The following is a 17,600-nucleotide window of genomic DNA, read 5'->3' as shown; positions in this document are numbered from 1 at the left end:
TGCAAAATGACGCAATAAAATCATGCTCACAGACAAATAAAGCATTGTTAATTAATTGAATCTCTGAGCCTTGGAAAAAATACCAGGTGCGTTGGACAAAGAAGAGTGATTGATATGTATAAGTCAGCCACGAACCATTATGCAAGGAGAATTTGTAGCCTCTAGTGCATTAAAACCTGATGGTATGTACATGCCTTCACAAAAACAATATTTCCATTAGATAAAGGTACATACGTAGTGATAGGTTAATTGCATATATATTCTATGATGTTCTAAACCTAATCGATAGTAACAATTCAATTTGGATAACTGTACACCTCTTAATTGGTATATGTTAATTCTTGTGACCGAATCCAAGGGTATAAATGTGTCTGTAATTCTTTGTCCTGGGTCTCCAATGTTCATAATTAGATATTTGGAGTCCCTTGCTGTAGGTAAATAATAAAGGCCATTTTAACATTCTATAGATCTCTGTCTGACCACTCTTTGTATATAGTAGAGCTAATATCAAAACCTGGAAAATTCTCACAACATTGCTTATCCCTTGCCCATTGACACATCCTCCTCCTGACTTTTCAGCCCCTCTGATTGGACTGGCACTTTGTGGGGTGAGCCACTATTCATAATTGTGTGCACAACCATTTAATTAGCCTTTATCCAGGGAATTCTTTACCAGGGTTCTGAGGTCAGCCAGTCCAGTGTCACCTTCTGTTTTGGATCTGGTAATGTGCCTTCTGTGACAGAAGATCCAACCATGTGGGTTTGAATTTCACCATGACTTGATGAAATTTTCAATACACATTTTTCTTTAAGGAACTGAATGTTAAAAACTGTTAGCAGATTGCAATGTAAAAAAACAAACTGGGTATGGTGTTCAATGTCTTCTTTGATGAAGACATTGATGATCTTACCCCGTTTGCCCACATATGACTCTATTCTCACCAGCAGTTTCAAGGAAATGCCCTGACGTCACCTTTGAACAATTTAAGTATGGACAATGAACGTGAGTTATAATGACAATGTGTACAGATCATGGAAATATTCTTGTTTAAAAACTTACTACATTGTTTTTGTATTGTTTTTGGGATTATGCAATTAATGGTATGGTGCTGCAGAGAGACCAAGGGGTTCAGGTCTTTGAAACTTGTATGAAGTTGATGATAAACAAGTGTTTGATTATGTGGAAAAATTCAGAAATGTTTAAATTGTAAAAATCTCTAAGATGTTGAAAATACAGTAAGTGCAATAAAATAATCTGTCTTTGTTAATGATTAATTTCTGGTTATGATCATTAAGTAACATTGAAAATAAAGGGATAAGGTATCTTATTCATTTCATGACTCATGTTTATTATCTGCTCATCTTTGTTTTTGTCACGCATGGAATTATCATTGTTGTCTCAACAGCTTATTTTATAGATATTATGATGTACAGAAAGAAGTGGTCAAAGTGGTGTGATTTTTAAGTTGTGTCTGGAACAAACCCAAAGCATAATTTCACCCTAGAAATTGTTAAAGTTAAAAAAAAGTAATCAGAGGATTGTGGATATTTGGAATTCCCAACCTCAGAGAGTTGTGGAGGTTCAGATCATTGAGCATATTTAAAGAAACAGTAGATAGATATTTGAAAAATTAGCAAGTTGATGGCTGGCACTAAAGAGGAGTTGAGGTCTGGGGGCAGACCATCCACGATCGTGTTAAATGGTGGCAGCACGGCCTAATCACGCTCCTATTTCCTGCGTTCTTACGTTTCTTTGCTGTAAACTTGCATTATTCCATGACAGAGAGGGAAAATGCTAGAAATACTTAGCTGGTCCTGGCAACACCTGTGGGGAGAGTGAAACAGAGTTACATTTTCAGGTCTGTGACCTTTCATCCAAAATGGGTCAAGTAATTGGTTTTCAGCTAGAGCTGGATGGAACAAGGACAAGTTGATCAATGGACTGAGCAGTGGTAGAGGGAGTTTAATTTGAATAAATTTGAGATATTGCATTCTATTAAAACTAACAAGGACTGGGATTACGCAATTAATGGTCTGGTGCTGCAGAGAGACCAAGGCATTCAGGTCTTTGAAACTTGTGTCTCAGGTAGACAGGTGGTTAAGAACATGCTTGACACGCTTGCCTTCGTTGTTCAAACCTTTGAGTATACGAATTGGGACATCATTTTGAGGTTGTACAGGATGTTGTTGAGGCTCTTTCTGGAGTACTTTGTATAGTTCTGGCCGCCCTGACTTAAGAACGAGATTATTGAGCTGAAGAGGGTTCAGAAGAGATTTACCACAATGTTGCCGGGAATGGGGGGGGGGGTGTTAAATTATAAGGAGAGATTAGATGGGCTGGGATTTTTTGACTGGAGTGTAGGAGGTTGAGGAGTGACCTCGTAGAGCTTTACAAAATCATGAAGGGTGTACTAGCAAGTGTTCTCTCCAGGGTGGGGGAGTATATTTTTAAGGTGAGAGGAGAAAGTTTTAAAAAGGACACAAGTGTGTCTCATGTATGGAATGAACTGCTAGAGGAAGTGGTGGATGTAGGTACAAATACAATGTTTAAAAGACATTTGGATATGTACATGAATAGGAAAGTTCTGGAGTGATATGGGACAAACATGTAAACGTGGGAGTAGGTTAGATTGGAAACCTGGTCAGTGTGGATTAGTTGGACCAAAGGATCTATTACCGTGTTGTATGACTCTATGACTCTAAGTTGCAGATCTGTGGTAGGTTGAAAGACAGGAAAGATTGAGTGAAAGAAGAATTCATTTTTCAGCAACACAGAGAGTGGTGTCCTGCAAGAAAAGTACACGATGCATAAGCTCTATTGTGGGAGGCTGCTTCATCAGAACAGATGTGATGGAAGAATGGAATTGAGTCCTTACTGGGAATAGAGTTAGTGGGTGTGCAGCTGAGGTGGCCAGAGAGGTCATTGCGCTTTTAATGAATATTTGTTATCAGCCTATTTATAGAAATAGTGACAGAGAAATGAAGAAAGGGTAGGGAGGAGTCTGAGATGTACCACTCAAATTGAAACGAAGGTCAAAACAGAAGCAAGGTTGAAGAGTTTTCCCAGTCAGACTGAGGGCAAAATACTGCATGGATACAGTCATCAATGTGCTGGGGAAAGACTTAAAGCAGCAGGCCCGAGCAGAACTAGAACAAAACATTTTTGGCACATACCAGAAAAAAGGAAGGTGTTCTTGAATAACATTGCGGGTGCTGCTAACAGGGCCAGCATTTTTTGCCCATCACTAATTTCCCTTGACCTGAGTGGCTTTCTCGGCCATGTCAAACAGAATTACTTTTTCAGGCCTGTGATCTTTCATCCGAAATGGGTCAAGTTAAAAATGTAATTGGTTTTCAGCAAGAGCTGGATAGAACATGGACAAGTTGACCAATGAACTGAGGAATGGCAGAGGGAGTTTAATTTGGATAAATGTGAGATATTGCACTCTGTTTAAACAAACAAGGACTGGAAGTATGCAAGTAATGGCATGGTGCTGGGTTGTGTTGTCGAAACCTAGGGGTTCAGGTCTGTTAAAAGTTAGCCACATTGCTGTGTGTCTGGAGTCACATGTAGGCCAAACTAGGGAAGGACTGCAGATTTTCTGAGAAGGCATTAGAGACTAGCCAAATTTTAGGACAATCAATGGTAATTTTATGGCACCGATATTGAGACTGATTTTATACTCCAGTTTGATTCATTTCATTCAAATTCCAGCAGCTTCCATTGAGGGATTGAAACGTGGTTTGGTTTTCATTTTAGGAAGAAGCAGAGAGCCTTAAAACCATTGTGGTGGCAACTGAAGGTGTAGAGGGGTTAGGTTTCCATTCTAAAATGACGCTGATTATGGCCAGGAAAGTAGAAACTTATAAGTGATAGAGGACATCAGACGAGTCACAGATGTACAGCGATGAGAAATTCCATCAAATAGCAAGTTGCTGACAATTTCACTTCAGAATCCACCATTTGAACTCTTCTTTCCATCTGTGTTTTGGGACATTTTTTTAAAAGAAAAATCCACCAGTTTACTAACAGTAACTTAGCTTCAGCTACTTCTCTGGTAGTGTGCTAGATTTTTGGGCATTCAGGCTATAAACAACAGGAACCCTGTCAATTCCACTGAGTTTCACTTTGTTTCAGTATTCTGGAATGATGTCCCAATGCAGATGAATTGCGTCATATTTTAATTATATTTCCATGTAGGTTCTCCTCAGGCCATCTGAAATTGGCACAGGGTCCTGATTCCCAGTGATGGTAACAGGGAGCTCTGTTACTATTGCTGACTACCTCTGTAGAGAACAAGGCAGCCTGGCCAGAGATTGTGTGGAGGTTGCTAGTCATGGGTCCATGAGTGGACGTGAATCCAGCGTAGAAAATAGGGTCAACAATGTCTTCTACTCTACAACGGCAAGTGACATGATGCAGACTAATACGGGCATAATGGGATGCAAGCAGGAAGAGTTTTTTTACTTCTTACATGGATTGTGGGTATCACTGGCAAGGCCAACATTTGTGCCCACTTCTAACTGTCCATGAATTGAGTGGCTGATTATTCCATTTCAATGGGCAGTTACGAGTCAATCACATTACTATGGATCACATGTAGGTCAGTCTGAATAAGGCTTTCAAATTTCTTTCTGTAAAGCACACTAGTGAGCCAGTTGGGCTTTTAGAACAATTGAAGATATTTGTTAATGTTACTGAGATTACCGTTATATTTCAGATGTTTTAATTAAATTTTAGTTCTATCAGATGTCATTGTGGGATCTGACACTATCTCCCTAAGTTTGGTTTGAGCCTTCTGTATCTGATGGAACATGTGGACTTTATAAAGCTGTGGTTAGGCCTCATTTGGAGTACTGTGTCCAGTTTTGGTCCCCACACCTCAGGAAGGACATACCGGCACTGTCCAGCGGAGATTCACATGGATGATCCCTGGAATGGTTGGTCTAACATATGAGGAACGGCTGAGGATCCTGGGATTGTATTAATTGGAGTTTAGAAGATTAAGGGGAGACTTAATAGAAACTTACAAGATAATACATGGCTTGGAAAGGGTGGATGCTAGGAAATTTTTTCCGTTAGGTGAGGAGACTAGGACCCGTGGACACAGTCTTAAACTGAGGGGGTCAATTCTGAACAGAAATGTGGAGACATTTCTTCAGCCAAAGAGTGGTGGGCCTGTGGAATTCATTGCCGCAGAGTGCAGTGGAGATCGGGACGCTAAATGTCTTCAAGGCAGAGATTGATAAATTCTTGATGTCTCGAGGAATTAAGGGCTACGGGGAGAATGCAGGTAAGTGGAATTGAAATGCCCATCAGCCATGATTGAATGGTGGAGTGGACTCAATGGGCCGAATGGCCTTACTTCCACTCCTATGTCTTATGGTCTTATGGTCTTCTGGACCAAATGATGATGATTTGAAAGTTGTACCACTTGCAGGAAGATGTTGTTCCACACATCCAAAAGACACACAATCCTCCTTTCTGTCTACAGATCAAAACAAGTGCATGGAAGCGGGGTGTGAAGTGTCTTGGAAATGAGAATCCTGACACTGTGGAAGCGGAGACCGCAGAACTGACGAAACATGCTCATGGCTTACATGGTCTACTCTTATTTCCATGTTCCCTATTCATGTATTCAGTGAGCAGTGCAACTGCAAACCGTGAAACACCTTGAGACACTCTGTTAATTTAGAAGTGCAATTAAATGTAAGTTGTTGTTAAATGCTGAACTGACCTTTGCATGTAAATTAATTTTGGGTGATTAGAAGTGAGTCTGCGGTTTCTCTTGCTGGAGAGGCAAACACTTATTACAATAGGTATACCTCGTTCAGTTGCTGTCTCCATTCTTTTTTCTCACTGTCACGTGATTTTTAGAACCCTTTTAAAGCTAGGTTTGGCAGCACCCAATCATTACTCCTGGATTTATCTTGTCCTATTTTTTACTCAGTGTAATATTGGCACTCTCTTACATAAAGGACCTTGGCCACTGACATCAGTTTCTCATTCAACCAAATAAAGTTACAGTATAATATTGCGAGTTTAAATTGCTTATGTAGGGTGTGACTAACATGAAAAAAAACGGCATTTATTTCGGTAGTGTGATAATGAGTAATTTATAGTTATGGGAGTGTCACATAGTACATATCGAAGTTCAGACGGGAGAAGCTGCCATTTCTTTGAATAAGTCTGAAGTATAACCAGCTGCCTGTGGGACACAGCAGGTTAGTATTCTGTGGAATTACGTTATTTGTAACCTTATAGCTACTCATATCTTGGGCTTGATTTTGCTGGAGTCAGCCTCTGGAGGTACAGATTTCCCTGATCGAGGATTTCTCTATACGCTGACTGGATGGGAGTGTGAGCTGTTAAAAGGGCAACAAGACTGGCACAGCATCGGGAACCTCAGTCAGTGGTGGTACCATAATCATATCTCCTTAATCGAATAGAAATGTAGGAAAATAAGTATGGTTAGAGAAAGGTCGTTATGAAAGAAAGAGAAAAATGAAAGGGAAAAGTTTTTTTATTAAAAATACAGTCTTTGTAAAATCAACAATTGACTTCATGCATGAATCAGATTGAACATTTTAAATGGTCCCTTTCTAGACCAGAGAAATTAATTAGTATGGATTAAAAATATCATGTTATCAAAAATGTACTTATTATTCCAATCATAACTATTTACTGAGAAGATAATATGCAAATCCAATGAATTATTATGGCTAATCAGAAAGATCATGTAAACAAACAACTAAGTAGCATAGATCAACCAGCGATTTCTGGAGATTCACAACTCACAATGTATCTCTTATTGCCCTGAACATTCTGCTCCTTTTATGGGTTAATAATGCAAGGTGCCATTAATATGCCTTTTTCTTTTCTGGAGAAGATGCATCCTATAATTTAACTCAATGAAACCTATAAACATTGTGAGTTGGATCCGACAGGGCAGCACAGTGATTCAGTGGTTAGCACTGCTGCCCCCACAGTGCCAGGGACCTGGGTTTGATTCATATCTTGGGCAACTGTCTATGTGGAGTTTGCATGTACTCTCTTTGTCTGCGTGGGTTTCCTCCCATTAGCCATGCTAAATTGTCCATAGTGCTCAGGGCTGTGTAGGTGCATTAGTGAGGGGAAAGTGTTAGGTAGTAGGGTAGGGGAATGGATTTGGGTGGGATACTCTTCAAAGGGCCAGTGTTGGGCCAAATGGCTGGTTTCCACCCTCCAGGGATTCTTTGTATCTTCTATTCTATACGTACTGAAAAAGGAAAAAAAGAGTTTTCTGGTTCAGTGGCAGTATCTCTACCCCTAAACGCAGAGGCCTGGTTTCAAACCTCACCTGTCCTGGATGCGAGTCATAACATGTCCAAACAGGTTGATTAAAGTAAATATAGTACTGAAGTGTAAGTGGTAACAGGAATAAGATGTTTTCCCGTGATTAAAGCTTGTGTCTGAAACAGCTTGTTTAATTTTACTTTTGAGTTTTACTCAAGCTTAATATGTTGAAGAATCTGAAATACTCACCGCAGAGAAGTGCATTCAGTTGTATTGTTATTTCAGATGACAATGGAACCAGAGGGTGCAAATTTGAGAAATGGTGACTTGAACAAAGTGAAACAGAAGGAAAATGCTTTGGAAGATCCTAAGGAGAATCAGAGAAAAAAGTAAGTGGTGGAGTATGCAATAAAATTTCATGTCCCGATTTAATAGACTGTCAACATCATATACACAGGTCAATGAACTAACTTCATAAGAGTTGACTGATGACACCACTGTCATTCAGGTATCTTCTATTAGATAGGCTGATCCTATAATCGCATGATCCCAACAAGGAAATATGCTGATGGGCAGAAACAGGACTGCAACACTGGAGGCTTGATTCTTTAATGCATCCTCTCTTCAACATGGCTTCTCGCTGTGAGCAACGTATTGAGGATATATTTTCCATTTTAATTATCGAAGATTCAAATTTTATTTCAATGGTATGCCTTATATTCCAGGAAAGAACTTTAGCTTAACGTGTAGAAAAGAAGAATTTTCTTTTTCTGCAGGAGCTGTAATTTTCAGATATTGATCTGTGTTTCTATTATTACTGTAGAATATGAATTTGGAAAGCATGAATTAATTTCAAATGAGTTATTATTTAAACTATTTTGCATGATTACATATCATACTTGTAACCCCAAACTTATCAGTCATTATGTTCTCCTATTTTCTTCAAAATATTCTAGATTTATTGTCAGCAACAAGATTACAGTATATCCATGATAAACTGCCATATGAAAATCAGCATATCTTCCCTGTTCTCCATTCCGTCTGATTTCCTGTACAGTCAGTTCTCCTATAATGCAATGATTGCGTTCTTGTGCAACCCCAGGTTAAAAAAACCTGCTCCAGAAACAGCACTTAAAGTGTTGGCGATATTATTGCGTTACAGCCAGCACATGTTTTAAAAATTTGCATTTTAGAAACAGCGTCCCCAATTCATCAATCGTGTTATAGCAAATACATGCTGACAACATGCGCAATATAGCAGAATGACCTGTACTTGTAATACCAGTTATTGCTTGCCACAAGCAGCACATCTCACAAAATCAGAGTTCTAGTCCACATTTGTGGCAGGAACATTCTTTGCAGAAATGGGTTCTGTGGAGGAAAGATACTAAGGGAAAATAAAGGTAAACTAGGTCAACATTAAGAAATTCTTTGAGAAGTTGGGCAAAAGATATAAGGTGGACGTGGTTTTCAGATGAGGGTGAGAAGATAGCAGTGACACGTTTAGAAGGACTGCAGATTAAGGATGAAAAGGAGAGAAGTTGTGTCAGCTTTGTGGGGTGGAGTAGTTGATCTTGTTTAGGGGTTATATGAGAAATATTTAGGAAGGAATAGTCAGGAGTCAGGAGTAAAGTTCATGAATGTTGACACCGGAATGGGAGTAAGAATACAAATGTTAATGCAGGGAAAGAGAAAGTAAAATGGCCAACATGAACTGATGTAAAAGGAAGGAAGGATAGTGACAACAATAATTGGAAAGAATAGTGCCAACACTAACTGAGGGAGGAATCACATCTTTAAATGAACAGGAAGGAATAGATAAGAATATCGACAGTTTGAAAGAAGCATATTAATTTGAATAGGAAAATAATTGGCAGCTTTAAAATGGAACAAAGATAAGATGGATGCTAGCATGAAGTGAAAGAAGGACAGAATGGGTCACAATTCTACTTTGATTCTCTCTTTCAGTTCCATTCATGAAAGAGAAAAAATGTGGACGTTCTGCCTGAATATCTTAACTGACTGGCTGAGGAGGGTGAATATTTAGGTGGATTTTCAGAGGTAGTTGGTCTGTTGAAAACCCAAATCTTCTCGAGGGTGAAATTGATCTCGCGCTGCATACAAAGTCATAGTGTGTAGGCAGCCAACATTAGTTAATGGGCTGCAAATGTGTTTTCAGCTGTTGTGCATCAGCACAAACTACCAAATACACAGTCATTTTGTTTTTTCACTTTTCTTGTGGATTAAGAGTCTGTCAGTTGTGAAGTGTTAAATGTTTAAAATCAACAAATAACAAATTAAATATGATTCCCAGCCCAGAGCATTACCCTTGTATTGACCTTCTCCCATCTTCTCAAGCTTTGAGTGTTGTCATCTCCTGAGAAATTTAAAACATTGCTTCCATGTTGAAGTTGGAACAGTATTTATTTTAAAGTTCTGTGCTGTTATTTTCTAGGAGAAGCAAAGATGAAAAGAAAGTTGGAAATGTGCCAGCAGTTAACTCTCTTCAGATGGTATGTATACCTCGATATAAAGAATGTTTTATTTCATTGAAATTTCAAATTGAGACCTGCCTACAAGGTGTTGTATAAAACTCTTTCAGGCCTACTGAAATATTAACAATTACTGTATGGACATGTCTTTTGGACCTGTGTACTTCACATGCTCACTGTTCACATGCAATACTTAATCAGCTCTACAAGCACAATGTGACTTCTACAAAGTTAACCTCCTGCTGTGAATGGACTGAGCATTTGAAAAGGAATTCTATGAAATTTACTTTTTTTTAACTCGCAAAAGGTGTGCCTTCACTCAAAGGAGGAATGAGAAATATAGGAACATAACAGGTAATATCTGGACAGACAGGTTGAAGCAAATGAGTTGTTACAATGTAGTAAAGGCTACGTAATACAATTTTAAAGTGTTGTTGTTCATTAAAAATTATCACAGTACTGTTTAACTATTTTAGGTTAATGCCAGATGGTGCATTAGTATTTACTTCATTACATTAACCTTGAAATTCAAAAAGTCCCCACTTCCACTTTGTCTTGGAGAGGTAGTGCACTTCACAAACACCTTTAAATCAGATTCGTCCATGAAGTTGGCTCAGGAAACCTGAAAGTAATAAGGAGGCATGGCCAGTTCCAGAAAATAAGCGAGTTAAGTTGCCTTTTTTGGGGGTGAGGAGGAACAAGATATTTACCTCATCCTGGTACACATAAACCTCATCCTAACTTTATTTATAATAACCTTACTGGTAAATCCTTTTATTGCTTTCACTATTGTTGTTTATCTAGCTTTCTGTCCAAAGAGTTGAGTTGGTGAAGTGTTAGCAAAACTACATTTGGGATAAAATTACCCTAGCTCTATGTAAGTCACAAAATTCCTCTAATTTTAACATTGCAACCTTTGAAAATCTCATAGATCATGCAAGTGATAGATTAGAGCACTTACTGAATTCTAACAACTGAGGATATGTCGATGAATTGAGAGATTTAGGGGCCCATATTGTTACGATTCACTAGGATAGCGCATTAGAAATCAAGCCCTGCTATTTTTGGAGTCATCATAAAAGTGAAAACTTTTAAAAGAAATACACAAAATCCCAAAACAACCTGATTTTCAGATCCAGGTTGATAGAACACATGGCCCAACTTTCTACACTCAACAAAAGATCACTATTTATTACAGGCCATCCAATTCTAGCCACAGGTAAACAATTTGACTAAATTAAGTGAATGCTACAAATTAAAACACTAAGTTCCTTATAAATTCCCCCGAAAACACATAAGCAGACAAATATAAACAGGAACAAAACCTGGCTGGAGAGAAATCTGGGAAGACAGTTCCATAGCCTTTGTTTACAAAATCTACTGGATTGGTTCTTACTGATTTGTAGGTTTCTCCTCAGCCAATGTTTTTCTTCTTAACCTGGTTTCCACTGGTTTGCAAGTGCATAGCAGGATGGCTATTTGACTTATAAAAGACCTCTGACTTTGTCCAATTCAAAGTCACAACTGGGAGTGTCTGCTGAAGGAAAGATAAGCTGTTTTTTCTTCAGATTTAAGCTGGCTCACAGGAAAGAACAAAGAGAGAGAGAGAGTTTTTTGCTGTTTCAAATTTGTTGGTTTTTCTTCTGGTCCAACTAGCTTCTCTCTGTCTTGGTCACAGCCCAACCTGCTCAACTAACTGATCTTTGTTACTGAAAATTGGTCGCTTGTCCACAAAATGATCAGCATCACTTGTAAATGACCCTCCTACTCTAGTACATCTGCTCACTACTAAAACCCACAGTTATACAGACAGTGTTCATAATTCCTTTCTTTCACAACATGCAGCTTTGTAAAACACTGGTTTAAAAAATAAAGCAGTCCTTTCTCATTTCTGTCACAACTTTTAAAAGCACAAATATAAAAAAAAAGGATGTGGTCTTTACGTGCCTCCACCCTTAAGGGTATGAAATGTTATTTCAGCAATGTGCTCCTTTACAAAACAGGGAACATACAAAGAACACAACATAGTTGGATAGGTAGAAAAAAATAATCAAAAGGCTAATGGTATATTGGCATGAATTGTATTTTAAGAGGTTTGGAATGGAAAATGGTGAAAGTTATGTTACACCTACAGAGGTGCCACAGGAAGGACTGGCCTTGGAGAGGAACAGCTTGGAATGATCAAAATGGTAGTGGCTGAAAAGATTAGACATGAAGCTTGGATACATACATTAAACGTGTATCCTTTGAATATCAAAGATTAAGTGGTGGTCTAAATCATGTGTTTAAGATGCTCAAAAGTTATAGAAAAAGAGAATCTATTTAATCTGATGGAGGAGTCTGGAACAAGTGAGCAGTTTCTTAACATTAAAGCCAGGCCCCTTAGGGATAAATGTAAAAAAGAATTTTTTTTACAAAAGGCAGTAATAACTTGGGTTTCTCTCCCCCATGAAGTTACTGGGTCTAGAGCATTAGAACATCTTCAAAACTGAGATTGAAAGGTATTAACGAATATATAATTAAGATGGGACATAAAGTTAAGAAGCATCTACCATAATTAAATTGAATGCTGGAATAGGCTTAAGGAGCTAAATAATGGATTTCTCTTCTTAGCTTTCTCATTGTGATCACAATTCTAATATTAACAAAAGAATTGGATGATTTCTTTACCTTTCTTTTAAAAACCAACATGAGAAATAAGCAGAAAAAAAAACAAAAGAAATGTCTGTTTGCGCTTATTGCATGTAAGCAATATAACACAATTTAAATCTTGCTGCACAATGTTTGCCAATTATTTGACATTTGCAATTTACTTAATACAGTAACTCGGAAAATCCATCTTGACTATCATTTTGGTACAACACAAAGTTTGGGGAATGATGTTTATATATTTTCGTAAAATTCAGATAAGAGAGATGAAAGACATCTATTTTGCACATCTCTTAGTTTCGTTTTGCAGATGGTCTGGATATTTTACTGATGGTAGTTGGAATTATAGCTGCAGTGGCTCATGGAATGTGTCTACCATTATTATCAGTTGTTTTTGGAGATATGACAAATGGATTTATATGCAAAGCTGCCAATTCAACCTGTAAGTAGCTTTCATCTTTTTGGAAAGATTTTCATACTAGTACATTTTATAAATTAACATTTTGTTGCTGTAAAGAGGAGACAGAATTGATGGGTACTAAGCACTCTACTTGAAAAAAACAAGATGAAAGCTTACTAAAATATTGAAGTCAGCAGGTAGTTTACTAACTTATTAATTAAATCACTTGCCATGTAAATTGTTGATGGTAATGGTAGCTTCAAATATCTGGACTATAATTAAAATTTAGGAAGTTAGGAATGGGAATGAAAGTTAGCAAAGATTCTTTGCAACTACTGCATAATAGTTCCATGAGTAAGTTATTATTAAGAAAGAAGTAATTACATATAGTAGACAATCAGATGCATTTCTGGGAAGAGGCATGATATACTGGCTAGGCAGTAGCTTACCACCAAAGGGCAAGCTTAATGATTTTTTCGTGTTCTGAACAATTCTTATATTTAAATCGAGAGGTTTTAGCGTTTTATTCTCAAAACTGGTCACTTTCAATGGAAAAAATATCACATACATGACAGGATCTTTGAGAGAAATTCAGATATTTTGGAGAGCAGAATTTTTTCCATTCTAATATCATTTAGAAATGATTACTATATTATAGGAAACCATTAATAATCAGTAAGTGATAGAACCCTTTTTCTACATTTTTACATAGAACAAATATCAATATTTTAGACAAATGCTACATTGTGTATGTAGTATGAATTATTTGTGAGATGTTTTACGCAATAAAGGTCAAATTAAATTGCAACATACAGCATGGACAATGCATTCTATCCCCAGCAGTAAGTGTAATTAGAAAAACATTTTAATGGTTTTATTCCTTGATGGGTAGCAAAGTGCAGCTTAAGCTATTTTTCTTGGAGTAATGTTAAGCAACAATACAATAAAAGGTAGCCCATTGCATTTTGTGACATTAGATTTCATAACTCAATTGCCCTTTGCCAAGTCATGCCTTTGCATTTCATTCAGACTGTGGGAGTCAGAAGATTTTATTTACAAAATAAATGATTAATTTCCCAGCCTGGAATACCCTCCTTTGACCTTTTCTGCTAAATTGATTACTTCTGAAGATCAGAAGTGGGGATGTTCTCTGATGATTTCATGATGCACAGTACCATTTATTACTCCTCAGATTTTGGAGCAGTCTGTGTCCATACACATAAAGAACTGGGCAACAACCAGGTTTGGGTTGATGAACAGCAGGCAATAACCCTTGTATGTGTTCTTCACACACAGATCTCTGAGGTAGGGGGCTCTGTGACAGAAACGCTACAAACTAGCAGTGAGTCTATTAGAAAGTAGTGACATACAAATGATTTGAGGGGATGAAGAGTTGGGGGGGGGTGTGGAATATCTTGTAGGTGTCAGCGTGACATGGCCTATGATAAGATGGGTGGCAGAATTGGTTGAGAAGTCTGGTGAGGAGCATCTTGACGCATCATTTAAGTTTTTTGACAAGTGGCGCAGAGAATTTCATGCTACGCAATGGTGAGTTATCTATCAAGGAGTTTATTGATTGTTAAATACCTTTTAAATGGTCCAACTCACCTCATTAATATCTAGCTTTCTAGTTTACCAAACTTGCCAAATAAACTAGATGTCAAAAAACTCGGTCTGGATACCTGATGAATTCAGCCTGCTGCTTGCTCCAGAAGATCTCAATGCTAGAAGTTGTTGCCAATATCTCAGGGCATGTTTCATGGGCAATGGTTGCACTGCACATTCATAGATGTTGGCATACATGTGCCCATCTCTAAGAAATCTCATTGTACATCTCCAGCGCACTTACAAGATGCTTTATCAATTCAATACTGCACAGTGGGCTATATGGACCCAACTCACGTAAATTGCCAGGTTGAATCTTTGGGCTCTGTACTTGCGGTCATTGTGCTCACTCACTCTGAACCAACCTGGATGCTCACAGTATCCCGACTTTGAAATGCTTTACCTTGCCATTGTGCGTTTTGACCCTTCACCTAGAGCGACTAGGCTTCTGTCTTGCCTTACTGTTCAGTGCAGACATACAGGCAGGAGGTTTGTCATGGCTATGAACAAGCCTCAGAGAAATCAAGAGGGATCTTCTTTGCTCAGGGTTTTCCAACAGAGTAAGGTGAAGGACAGCCTCTAACATTACTCCAAGGTCAGCTGCTCAGAGTGATCAGAGTCAGGAACCTCTCCACAGAACATGATGTAACATGATTCAAAATAATTAAGTGTTAGGCCACAGTGTAGACAGAATATTATCATAAATAAATATTTCGGTTATATTTTCTGCAATGTAATTGTATTCTTATCATGGTTGATTACAGTAAATATGACAGACTGTGATGATACACCCTTTGAAGAACAAATGGCTAAGTGAGTGCAATTGTACAAATAACTTTTCAAAATATGGTAGTGACAAGATATATAAGCAATTGTACTGCATTTCTGAAATTACCACACTGATTTAGTGGAAATTATTATACAATAAAATGACAAATCTCCTTGCAGACTTTACCAATTCTCAACTGTTTAATTTTTTAAAAATTACAAACATAAGAAACAAAAATAATTGTATTCCTTACTTTTATAGAAGATATTTTCAGAAACAAAACATTCATTGTTTCCACCCCAGGTTTTCTTATTACTATGTTGCAATTGGAGCAGGAGCACTGCTATGTGCTTATATCCAAGTTTCTTTTTGGGTTCTGACTTCAGCAAGACAGACGAGAAGACTTCGAAAGTTATTTTTGCACACTTTACTAAGAAGAGAGATTGGATGGTTTGATGTTAACCCAGTTGGACAACTCAATACACGTCTTACAGCGTAAGAATGATATTATATTTTCAATCTAGATAAACAAGTGCATTTTTCCTCAAAATGACTGTTGCTGTTAATGACAGCATCTTATTCCACTGAAATTTATTGTGCTTTTTCAATGACTAGAGACATCAACAAAATCAATGAGGGAATTGGGGATAAGATTGGACTTTTGTTCCAGTACATCGCAACTTTTGCTGGAGGCATAATAGTTGGTTTTGCAAGGGGATGGAAGCTAACTCTGGTAATTCTGGCTGCCAGCCCTCTCCTCGCGTTATCAGCTGTGCTGTGGTCCAAGGTAAGTGCTAACACCATAAAAATCTTAAGGTAATCTATAAAATACAAGAACAGAGCAGAACTAAACACAAATTAAATCAAGTCAAAAATACGCGTGATGTAAGCTGTGATATAAATAGAATTCTCAACACATAATTAAAATATTCTTAGTCGGTTATTTAACGAGGGCTGCGTTTTTGCAGCTTTCCCTTCGTGCCTGCTTCAAGGCTCACTGCATCCTTGCCTTGCCTTGTCTTTTTACCCTCAGCTCTTTTAGCAAGAGGATAAAGGCTCACAGTACTTCTGCCTTGAGTTGATGTTTAGTACAGACACTATGCCAAGCAACTTGCCATGTCAACAGTAATCAGTCAAGGTGGTGAACATATTGCTATACCCCACCGTACTGCATCAATCTCACATGTGTAGTAAATGCCAGCAGCATATATGGCAAAGACACTGCATGAGCTTTAACCAAATGGCCATGCCTCAGAATCTAAGAGGAGTAGTCCCCCCGGTGGGGCTGCTGTCAGTCAAGAGGTTCTGATTCAGTAAATCAAGGGCATCGTCCGATCTCAGTCCAGGGTGTAGGAGACTGCTTGGGGTCGAGACAGACAAAGTGTCATTCACAGTGCTGGTCCTGGTCAGTCCTGCATGTCCAGTGCAAACAGTCGCAGGGGTTAATCAGGCAAGGAGCCGAACACAGATCAGTCAGCAGTCTGGTCACTCCCTAGTTGGGGCTGTGCCTTGAAGTTGATAGGGACTGGGGCTTGGTGGAGGTTGTCGTAGTCCTGGGATCAATGGAATGAAAGTCAAGGGGAGTTATCCAAGGACACTGCTGTGGTGCAGAAATTGGAGAACTTAGTTCTAGGGATTGGAGACAGCATGCCAAGAGCAGAGCAGACAAAGGGAGGAAACTCCTTATGACAAGGGAGGGAGATGATAGTGAATTGGAGACCCTGGGTTACTGCAGGCAGAATGGAGGTCATTGGCAGTCAGAATCACCCTGGCCTCACAGAAAATGGAATGCGCCAAGCATTGTTAGGAATAACTAAACTGCAGCACCTGGACTTGGGAGTAATGTTGAGAGGTGCCGATATAATTCCAGGAGGAGTGTGGGAACATGCAGAGGGTGGTGTGTATATGGAATGAGCTGTCAGAGGAATTAGTGGAGTCCGGCGCAACTACAACATTTGGGTATATGAATAGGAACGGTCTAGAGGGGTATGGCCCAAATGCTGGAAACTGGGTCTAGATTAGGTTAGGATATCTTGTCAGCATGGACGAGTTGGACCGAAGGATCTGTTTTCATGCTGTGCATCTCTATGACTCCATGTGTAGGATCATTTCTAATTGGCTGGTCAGGAAGTGACAGGTAGAAAAAGACATGGAAGTTTATCATGGCCACTGTTTACAGTCTGAAACTGAGACCCACTATACTAAGTGCAATCTGTGTTGTCTTTCATTTTCAATTGACTAGAAAATGAGCATTGCAAATTGAAAAATGGCTATGACCACAGCCAAAGATGGCCACTGAGGTGTCAGCTACATTGAACTATTATGCAACTGGCTTTTTAAGTGCACTCCAGACAGTGTGCACCATATAATCCAAACATGCTGTGCTCTGCACCTGTAGGGCAACCAAAA

The 17,600-nt window shown here is 38.6% G+C and overlaps 1 protein-coding gene across 1 annotated transcript in view; it reads left to right on the top strand.

The window, feature by feature from the left end:
- The first annotated feature begins 4,249 nt into the window (after positions 1 to 4,249).
- LOC132815933 (ATP-dependent translocase ABCB1-like) overlaps positions 4,250 to 17,600 on the top strand; it is an 80,890-nt gene continuing 67,539 nt past the window's right edge. The window contains 7 exon segments of the mRNA XM_060825305.1: positions 4,250 to 4,405; positions 7,562 to 7,665; positions 9,732 to 9,789; positions 12,691 to 12,859; positions 15,187 to 15,235; positions 15,495 to 15,686; positions 15,807 to 15,978. Of these exon segments, the coding sequence (XP_060681288.1) occupies positions 4,250 to 4,405; positions 7,562 to 7,665; positions 9,732 to 9,789; positions 12,691 to 12,859; positions 15,187 to 15,235; positions 15,495 to 15,686; positions 15,807 to 15,978 (900 nt within the window).

Source organism: Hemiscyllium ocellatum, chromosome 5, assembly GCF_020745735.1.
Source record: "Hemiscyllium ocellatum isolate sHemOce1 chromosome 5, sHemOce1.pat.X.cur, whole genome shotgun sequence".
NCBI classification, from domain to species: domain Eukaryota; kingdom Metazoa; phylum Chordata; class Chondrichthyes; order Orectolobiformes; family Hemiscylliidae; genus Hemiscyllium; species Hemiscyllium ocellatum.
The sequence above is the reverse complement of the archived record's forward strand: the minus strand, read 5'-3'. Positions and strand labels throughout refer to the sequence as shown.